The 10,212-nt window shown below is 41.1% G+C and overlaps 1 protein-coding gene across 1 annotated transcript in view; it reads left to right on the top strand.

The window, feature by feature from the left end:
- The window catches only part of LOC111661577 (apolipoprotein B-100-like), a 15,668-nt gene extending 5,456 nt beyond the window's left edge, over positions 1-10,212 (top strand). The window contains exons 13-22 of the mRNA XM_023415193.2: positions 9-99; positions 209-419; positions 497-669; positions 1,035-1,195; positions 1,277-1,386; positions 1,476-1,849; positions 2,116-8,130; positions 8,220-8,331; positions 8,453-8,639; positions 8,726-10,212. Coding sequence (XP_023270961.1) covers positions 9-99; positions 209-419; positions 497-669; positions 1,035-1,195; positions 1,277-1,386; positions 1,476-1,849; positions 2,116-8,130; positions 8,220-8,331; positions 8,453-8,639; positions 8,726-9,709 — 8,418 coding nt within the window. The 3' untranslated portion in view covers positions 9,710-10,212. The remainder of the gene's footprint in view (positions 1-8; positions 100-208; positions 420-496; positions 670-1,034; positions 1,196-1,276; positions 1,387-1,475; positions 1,850-2,115; positions 8,131-8,219; positions 8,332-8,452; positions 8,640-8,725) is intronic.

The following is a 10,212-nucleotide window of genomic DNA, read 5'->3' as shown; positions in this document are numbered from 1 at the left end:
TCACTGAGTACACAGCCACTGTTGCATACGAGCTCCTCAGGGAGGGAGAAGAGGGACGGCAGAAGGTTGACTCTGTGAAGTTCATTCTGAGGGCTGAAGGTACAGTACAATGCTGAAAATCTTTCCATCTTATTATTAGCACAATTTGGAACCACTCTGAAGTTCAGTTGAGTTGTGTAATATTAATCTCTTGGTTGGCCAACAACAGGTGCAGATCCCACTGAAGCCAGGGCAATCATGAAATATAACAGAAGGAAGAATGTGATCACTGCTGACATCCAGATCCCTGACTACGATGTGGAGGCTGGACTCAGGCTGGGTGTTGTTGATGGAAACACCAAGGGCAAAGGAACTCACTCAGTCTCTCTGGACTTCATAAACAAGAATATCCCTCAGCTCTCCCTGGTTGGCCGTGCCAAGTAAGAAATCCTCATGACAAAACATTAATGTCACCCTAATCATTGAGATGACACTGACTAACTGATACATCTTTCAGTCTGAAGGCCATGAAGGAAGGTATGCTGCAAGTCCAGCTTCTTGTCCCATCAATCAATACCGATGCCACTGTCACAGCTAACATGAAGCGTGATGAAGAATTGGAAATGGAGCTTAAGAGTGAAATCAAGTTCATGGACGCCACATCTGAGCAGAAAATTGAACTGAAATACGGTAATGTGTTTTACCCTTTTTCATAATATTATATAACAATTAATTTCATAGTCAATACTTCTTAGACAGGTGCATAAAAACCTAGGTCACATTCTAATTGTAGAAACATGTAACACCATAAGAAACATGGTTAAAATTTGGAACCCAAATATGCGGCCCAAAACAAGTCACCTGACACTGTTGGCCATATAAAGGTAACTCCATTTGAGGGGAGACTTAATGAGACAGAATGACCATTTTAAATATTTGTTATCAGTCATGAAAGCCATAACCTTTTCATTGCAAACCTTCCATTTGCTTAAGAAAAAATGCAACATTTTATTGTGTTTAGAGTACATAAGTTTCATTCATCTCTCTTGTTGCAGATTCCAACAAGATTGGGGTTGAGCTCAAGTCTAATGTGAACACTGAGACCACCATCTTGCCAAACGCTGACATATTTCAGAATTATGGCAACGAACTTCTTGACATGCAGGTTGGGCAGACCGACATGAAAGTCCATCACATCTTCAAGAAGTTTGTGGAGGTATGAGTCTTGGATTTAATGGTTCAGGTTATCTTTGTTAAAACTTGAAGCTTGCATAAAACATTGCTTGTCTTGTTGTAGGCAGCAAACAACTACATGGAAAAATATGGTGCTGAGTTCCCTTACATTCAGAACTTCAGACTACCTGATATGCCTGAGATTTCCCTGCCAGAGACACTGTTCCTGAATACGTAAGTGTGATGAACTCCATGGTAAACCAGTAAATTATCTACGTATTTTCCAAAAACATAAATGTATTTTACCTTTGTTTTTCTAACAGTGAGGCAAAGGCTGTTTACTACTTCAACAATGAGCACTTCACCATTGCTATCCCTCTCCCTCTTGGAGGAAAGTCAACAGAGGAGCTTAACTTCCCACCAGCTTTGACCACACCAAGTGTGTCTCTACCCCAGTTTGGACTGGATATTGTCTCCATGGAGATCCCCATCCCAGAGATTGTTGTCCCTGAGAGCCTTACTCTGTCTATTCCTCTTTTTGGCAAAGCTGAGTTTTCATCTCTGATGAGGAGCAACCTGTATGACATGGAGGCCTCAATGGCCGCTGGCAAAGATGTTGTGCAAACTCCAAGCTACTCAGCGAAGTTTGATGTGAAAGGAACCTCCCCACTTGAAATCCTTTCGATAAAGATTGAAGGTATTTCAGAGCAAAAGTCATTCAGGAAGTCAAAATTTGTTAAATTATTTTATTTAACTAATGCTTACAAGGACATTTTCTTCACTCTTGGTGGGACATTTCTCTGTTACAGTTTAATAATCCCACTGATTTGAAACAAGGTGTCATTTTAGTCACAATGCTTTATCTATGATAAAACTACACTAAAATAGTGGATTGTGTATATTTCTGGTAGTATATTGTGAATGAATCACACTATGCATATTTTCTTCTTTTGTTTGATTCAGGCTCAGGAATGCTGGACACCACTGATTCCATTAAGGCCCATTTTAAAAGCTCTTTGGCCCATCAATTCATTGAAGCCAGTGTTAGCATCATGGAGCATGCAACAATCACTGACAAAATCAATTTGAGCTCAAACAGCAAAATTGAAGCAACAAGTCCATTTGGTCTCAATTTTGCACTGGAGCACACAGGTATGACAGGAATCAATACTGAAGAAATCTCTGCTGGTAACAACTTTAAGGGAATATTCAGAGCTGGACCTATGTACGGCAAGACCATTTCAACCCAGTCATTTACCATCTTCCCATTCAGGCCAGAGGCAAAGATTGATTCTACTGTTCAGGTTGACTCAACAATTGTTAGGGGCCAAAACACATTTACAGCATCCCTTGCCAATGGTGAATTCTCAGTTGTGTCCAACACTAATGCCTTTGAAAATGTCTTGACACATGTTGTTGAGCTTTACTTCAAAGACAGCAAGCTGTTACTGAAAAGTGATTCAAATGCCCTTGCTGTTGGCATGAAGATCCGCAACCAGGTTGAAGCCTCTGCTGGTGCCGGTGAAGTCGTCATGAGGATGGAGACAAATGCAGACCACTCTGAAAACCGGGTTTACTCTCTGCTGACTGCCTCTCTTGATGCCAATGGTCTGGCTGTAAACAGTGATGCCTCAATGAAGCTTCTTGAGAATGAGGCTAATCACAAGACAACCCTGAGGATGAACAAGGACGGGTTGACCACAAGTGGAACAACCACCCTGCAGAGCCCCCTGTCCCTAGAAAACACTTTCAATGCTGGGCTTGACACTTCAAGAGCTACTTTATCCATTACCAACAAGGCTGCAATGCAGAACATCAAGGTTGACAATGCCAACACTCTTATCATTACTCTTTCTAGCCTTGACTTTAACTCAAAGGCTGAAGCCACAGCAATTGAGTATGCCACTTATGCTCATGATATCACCATCGACCTTAAACCCTACACTGCTTCTGCAAATGTTAACAACAACCTGAAAGTTCTGGCTGCCAACTTCATTAACGAGGCTCAGCTGCAGGCAGAGTTTTACAAGATGGACCTGACTGGAAGCCTGAAAGCTATCTATGGCGAGGAAGAGATCAAACACACCTATCAGGTAAATTATGCCGATATGACTGCTAATGCAAAATGCAGCACCACTGGAAAACTCTTGGGAACTCACATGAACCACAACACCGAGCTCGAAGTTGTCGGTCTTGCTGCCAGGATCACCAATGATGCCCGTTTCAACTCACAGGCAATGCGCTTTGATCACACCATCCATTGCAGCATTGTTCCTTTTGATTTCAACCTTGATGCCATCTTTAATGCTGATGGAGACATCACCATGTATGGAAAGCACAGTGCCCAGCTCTATGGCAAGTTCCTCCTTAAAGCACAACCCCTGGCTTTTGCTAGTTCACATGAGTGCAGAGCATCAGTCATGCAGCTTCTAGATAATGGTTTTTCCCTTGAGACAACATTTGACAACAAGATGGACACTGTTCTGTCATTCCAAGAGCAGAAGACTACTTTTAGAATGAAGTCCAAAATGAATGAGCATGCCTTCAATCAGGACATGAGTGTTTACAATACTGCTGAGAGAACTGGAATTGAGCTTTCTGGCACCATCCTCACAAGCGTCCTCAACACCGACTCCACAGACAACCAGGAATTCACCATCTCTAGCTTCCTCAAGTATGACAAGAGTACAAACAGTCACATCATTCAGATTCCTATAATTGAAAATCTTTCTGCTTTCTTGGAAAGCATGAAGGGCTTTGTTGTGCATATTTCAGAGACAGTGCAAGACTACATCAACAACAAGGAGATAATGGCTAAATTTGAGGCTCTCCCCAAGCATATAAATGACTTTGTTTCTCAACTTAATATAGAAGGCAAGGTAAATCAACTGAACCAGTATCTCAGTGATTTTACCCAAGAATATACTATCTCCAAGGAGGATGTGGAGGCCTCTTTGAGAAACCTGAAGGTTGCTGTTGAAAAACTGCTGGCTGATCTCACCGTTTACATCCAACACTTTGCTGGTATGATGAAGGAGATTATTGTTAGTGGCACCGTCCCTGAAACCCTCATTCAGAATATCCAGCAACTTCTGAATGCCTTTAATGAGGAGTATGACATCAGGGCTATGGTCGTGTATGTGATTGATACCATAAGAGAGATGGTCCAGCAAATTGACTTGGAAAAACTGAAGGACAGCAGCATTGCATTCCTGCATGACATTGATGCCAAGTACGAAATCAAGGCTAAACTACAAACAATCATGAGTGATATGAAAGGAGTAATTGAGACCTTTGACATGCAGAAATTTACTCGTGAGCTGAAGAAGTATATTTCATCGATCAACTTCAAAGCTCACATTGAGGAACTAGTTAGTCAGATTCCCACAGACATTCTCACTGATATAACACATTACATTAGGGAAATGATTCAGGACCTTGACATCCTAGGTCAGATCGACACATTCTATGCCAAGATGAGAGAGATAATTGTAAAGTTTGAGGCTGACAAAAAGGTTCAAGCTGTCCTGGAAAAGGCCGTGGAGCTCATCAAGAAGTTTAGAATTGAGGAAGCCATCAATGCTTTAGTCATGATGGTGAGGGATGCAGACATACCTACCAAATTCATGCAAGTCTTCCAGGGTGCTATCAACTACTTGAAATCAACTGAGGCCAAGGATATAATTCAACATCTGAATATGTACATTGAAACAATTGTACAAAGGCTTAACTCACTGAATTACAATGACTTTGTGGATTATGCCAATCAAATCATTCTTGAGTATACATCTTACCTCAATGAACTGATCAGGATTCTTGAAATACCCCAGAAATTTGGGGCAATGAGAGATTTTGCCAACTTTGTCATATCCACTATTAGAGGCTCTATGGAACACCTGAGAGAAATTATGAAAACTGCTCAGGAAGTAATTGACCAGATTGTGTTTAATAATCTGAGGGGATTTGCTGACATTGTAAAGCAGGAAATGTCAAACCTGGATGTTAATGCTGAAATTACATCTTATCTGCAGTTGGCAAGTAGGTGCTATACTGAATTTCTAACTTTTGCTACTGACATGTTCACCAATATGGTTGAGATGATCATGACAGTGGCACCTGAACAAAAAATATTTAGAGAGCTATTGCAGATCATTGAGGGTCTTATTACACAACTAAAGAAAGCCAATTTGAACATACCACCTTTCACAATTCCTTTCACTGATCTTGTTGTGCCTTCCATGACATTAAGCATGGATAATCTTCACCAGTTTGAAATTCCAACACAGCTGGACATCCCTGAGTTTACTATCTTGGGATTCCATACAGTGGAAGCCACTACTATCTCAACTAATAACATTAAGCAGAGAATCATTGACTTGCTTGATTTCATTCTCAACTTTGAGATGAAGATGTTTGATATGCGTGCTTTGTTTGGAGACCTGACTATGGACTACATTCCTGCTGTCCCTGAATTTTCACTTCCTGCCATTTCTGTACCCGAGTTCTCCTTTCCCACTCTGCCTCATTTTCCATCAGAGAAATTTGTTAAGACTCTCCAACTCCCAGCATTTAAGCTGCCAGTCATTCCCAGTGAGATCAGGATTCCAGGCTTTGGCAAACTGAGTTGCGAGATGAAAGTCAACACCCCCATCTACACTATTAGGAATGCCGCTGAAGTCCAAACCTCTCTGAACGGAGATGAGACTCCCCAAATGACAGCTTTTCTGACTTCCCAAGGGACATCACTTAGCTTTGAAATCCTTAACTTCAATCTGGATTCCACTGCTCGCGTTGCTCTTCCCAAGGGTCATCATCTGATTGCATCTGAGACCCTTAAGATCACTCACAATTTTCTCACAGTGGACCACCATGCATCTGTGAAATTTACTGAATTCTCAGCCCAGGCCTCAGCCAAGACCACAGTTAAGGCCACCACAGCACCTTATAATGCTGAACTTTTACATGAAGCTTTCTTAGCAACCAATGGTGGTTTATCTACGACTATTGACACTTCCTATAAACATGTGCTCAACCTCCCTATCATGGACCTCACCAGTGAGGCATCTGTGACACAAAAATGTGTGGCTCGTCAGACAGGTACATCTATTACCATAACTGTTGGAAACCAGGGTACAACCATGTTCAACTCTCAAGAAAGTACACACAAGAGTGACCTGCAAGTCACAGTCAATCCGAATATATTCAAGTTGACCTTCAATAGTGACACAGATACATTCCTTTTGAAGACGAGACAGACCTTGAGTGCTGACTTTGTCACCTTCAACTATTTCAAGTTTGATGTTCGTTCTGAAACAGAATGCTCCACAATCAAAAACAGCCTTTTAGTGGGATCAGTAAATGTCAATCTGCATGACATGAAGCTTGAGCTGAAGGCAACCCAGAACACAGATCTACTTGGTATAATCAATGGACCCTTATACAATATGATCGATGTTGTTGTCCGTCCCAGAGAGGCTGCGTTCATCTTTCAGAATAAAGGAAACACCAAAGTCAATTTCAATGATGCTCTTACAGCCAAAATTGATCTGCAGAATGATTACTCTGCAACCTTCAGGCCTGACAAACAATACATCAACACAGTCGCTCTAGCCCGTCTTAATCAGTACAAACTGTTCTGGAACTTCACTGTAGAGAACAATGAGAAGGAGGCTGCCATTCTTACTGCTTTAGAAGGAGAAGCAGACCTTGATTTCCTGGCTAAGCCCATCACAATTCCTGAGATTGATGTTCCATTTATTGACTTCCGTACCCCAGCCATTAGTGATCTTGACTTGTATGACCAAACTGGGCTGAAACACATTTTGACTACAACTGAACAGACTGTTGATGTGGATGCCAAGATTGTTTATCAAAAAAGCCAAGCAGCCCCATTTGTCGATATGATGGGTCTGTTCCAGATTCCCTCTGTGGGTAACCTGATCACAGAACTGTCCTTCAAGTCTGCCATTTTCAATCTGAATGTCAATGCTGGACTGAATGCTGAAGATGATCTTGTGTTCCGTCTGGGAGCTACCACAGCCTCTGTGTTTGAGGGTCTACAAGCCAAACTGGATGGCACCACCAGCCTGACCACCAAGAGAGGAATCAAGTTGGCCAATTCCCTGTCCCTTGAAAATCGTCACATTGAAGGCACTCATGACAGCACCATCAGTATGAGTACTGAAATATTTGAACCTACAGTCTCTGTGGCTACTAATGCAAAGATTGCCCTGCCTATACTCAGTCTGGAAGCAAACCAAAATTTTGTTGCAGACACTAAAACCAAAGCAAATGCTGTCTCCACCTTGAGGATGAGGGCTGATTTCAACATCCCAATGATCAAGGCTATTGGAAAGGCTGAGGCTGACCAAAGTCTGAAGCTGGAGGGAACCTTTGAGTACATTTCCATGGAGTCATCCACCAGAGTAAACATGGATGGTACTGTGCTTGAGGACTATCTAGTTTTGGGAGTCCTGGATAATGAGATTAATCAGTATCTGAATAATGATGGCCTACGCTTTACCTCCAAGATTATTGCCGATGCCAAACTTAACTATGGCACCAACAAACTCATTGGCTTGGACGTAAATGAGAATATTGCTGTTGAAGCCTCCTTGAGACGTGTGTATGCAGTGCTGAAATATACTTGCAACAACGAGGCAAACATGTTCAATTTCAACACCAACGGGAGGCACATCACCAAGGTAACCATTGACTTGGCAACAATGTCATCTTTGACGGCTGATATTGAGGTTGATATCTCTCAGCCAAGCAGCCTGGGTGAACTCACCATGTCTGAGAAAACTGTTGCTGAAGTGACAGCTGCCAAGCAGAAGATCTCTACCAATGCTAAGTTTGTGAGCCCACTGTACACCACAAACCTGGCAGCAGAAATAGAGGGCAACGCTCCTGTCTTCATAGTCACCTTTAAGTCCTCTGCCGCCTCTGTCATTGTCTCCTTGGAATATGACCTGGACTGTAAGTTATTCTTTTCACAGAATCTAGTTTTGTATCTTAAATAAAGAGCATTATTATAAAGTCTAACTAAAATCAATGTGCTTCAACAGCTTCCATTACCATAAACTTTGAACATGGTGGCCTAAGCCTTACTGGAAAGGGTGTTTTCACCCATTGCGATTTGACCATGGACATTCAGCACATTCTTTCCCATACACTGAGGTAACATTTTACTCATATTCCAGGAAAAGACAATATATGATGAAAGATATTCAGAATTGTTTTTGTGTAAAGTTGCCTGCTTTACTACAGAGAACTGACACATTCCTGCCCGTTTCTACAGTGACTCCCGTCTCACACTAAATATGGACATAACCAGCCCTGCCTTCACTGATGTGAACTTACGTTATGCTGTCCGCAAAGATGGAATCAGTGCTACAATTTCTATTCCATCTACTGGCCTCCTGGGTCTTCAGCTTCATGGCAGGGCTCCATCACAGTTGAATGCCAGGCTTTATGGTCGCTATGCTGTAAGGATCTGATATTACTGTTATGTTTGTACATTTACAATGATCAAGAATTTTACATCTAATTTTCTATTCTTTTTTTCAAACAGTCTGATCCTGGGAAGGATGTGGATATTTTCACTATCAGAGCCTCTGCCAAGGATGCAAATAAAATTAATCTTAAGATGACCATTAACATGGATGCCCCAGACATCATGATCCAAGGATTGCAGGAAAAAATTCCTGCCATCACATCTTGTTTGTCTAGCTTTGCTGAGAAATACCAACTGTTCAGGCATGCTGCTCAGTTGAAGAACATTATCATTTTATATACTGAGGAGGCCCACAACATTGCAAACAACCACGCCCCACATATGAGCCAGGTGTCTATCCTCTTTAGGAACACTGTTGTTCAGTACCAGAAGACTGTACAGGTTTTCTTGAATGCAGCCATCAAGTTTCTCAGAGAGACCCGGGTCAAACTGCCTGGCTCTGACAAGATGACCACTCTCATTGAGGTGCTCAATAATACCATGACCAGCATTACTACTATGCTCGAGAAGGCATTGAAGCTAGTGGCTGTTAATGTAGAATATGCTTTAAATGTCATGCTTGGCATGGTCAGTAAAATTCAGGTCACAATGCCCGTTGGGGATGTCATGGCTATAGCCAAATTAACTGACCAGATTAGGGACAGAGTGAAGACTATGTCTAACCCCATTGTGGATTATTTGAAGCATCTGGAGAGTTTAGACATTTTCCTGGATGAACTGGGTGACACCCTAAAATTCTTTGTTGACAAAGCTCAGGACTTTGTTGACAACACCCTAAAGTCAGATGTACTTGATGCCATTGCTGTCTACATTAATGCTTTCTATGATAAACATGTAAGCTTAATGAAAACAATGTCCAAGTATGCAAACACAGCTGTGAACACTGAGTCTATAAATAGCCTGATTAACTACATTCTGGATATTTTCAGATCTGAAGTGAATGCATTTAAATACACTGTTACTGACTATCTGCAGCAGGCTCCTGCAGACTACAGGTCTTATGTAAAAGTAAAGGGAACAAAACTGGAAATTAATCTTTGATTCCACCTTCACCAGTAAGCTAAAAGCCTGAAATGCTACCAATTGAATGGCTAAACTATTATCTAAACAAAAGGTACAAATATTAAAAACATGTTCAACTTTATCTAAAAAGTAAATGCACTCTCAGTGAACATTAAATACCTTGTTCAGTTGAAAATTATGAATTGTGAATGACTATAATAATGTATTACAGCAGCAAAAATAACAACCTGTATACCCTATGTGCTGCAAGTCTAATTTTTCTGTTTGTGTTTGATGATGGTGTGAAATAAAGTATATTGTTTACTGGAAAGCATTTTGCAACAGTCCTTTATTTTCCCCAAATACACTCCTTACATGTCTCTGCATGTACATTGGCAACCAATTATAGATGTCTTATGTTAATAAACCACAATACGAGTGCATTAACAGTTACTGAGAGTTAAACATTTTTAACAGGTTGAATGAAAATCCTATGTTTAATTCTTTGTAAGAAAATAAAATGAAGTGAAAATTAAACTGTA

This window comes from Seriola lalandi, unplaced genomic scaffold, assembly GCF_002814215.2.
Source record: "Seriola lalandi dorsalis isolate HSWRI2012SDOR001 ecotype SW California unplaced genomic scaffold, Sedor1 jcf7180002054544, whole genome shotgun sequence".
Classification (NCBI taxonomy): Eukaryota; Metazoa; Chordata; class Actinopteri; order Carangiformes; family Carangidae; genus Seriola; species Seriola lalandi.
The sequence above is the reverse complement of the archived record's forward strand: the minus strand, read 5'-3'. Positions and strand labels throughout refer to the sequence as shown.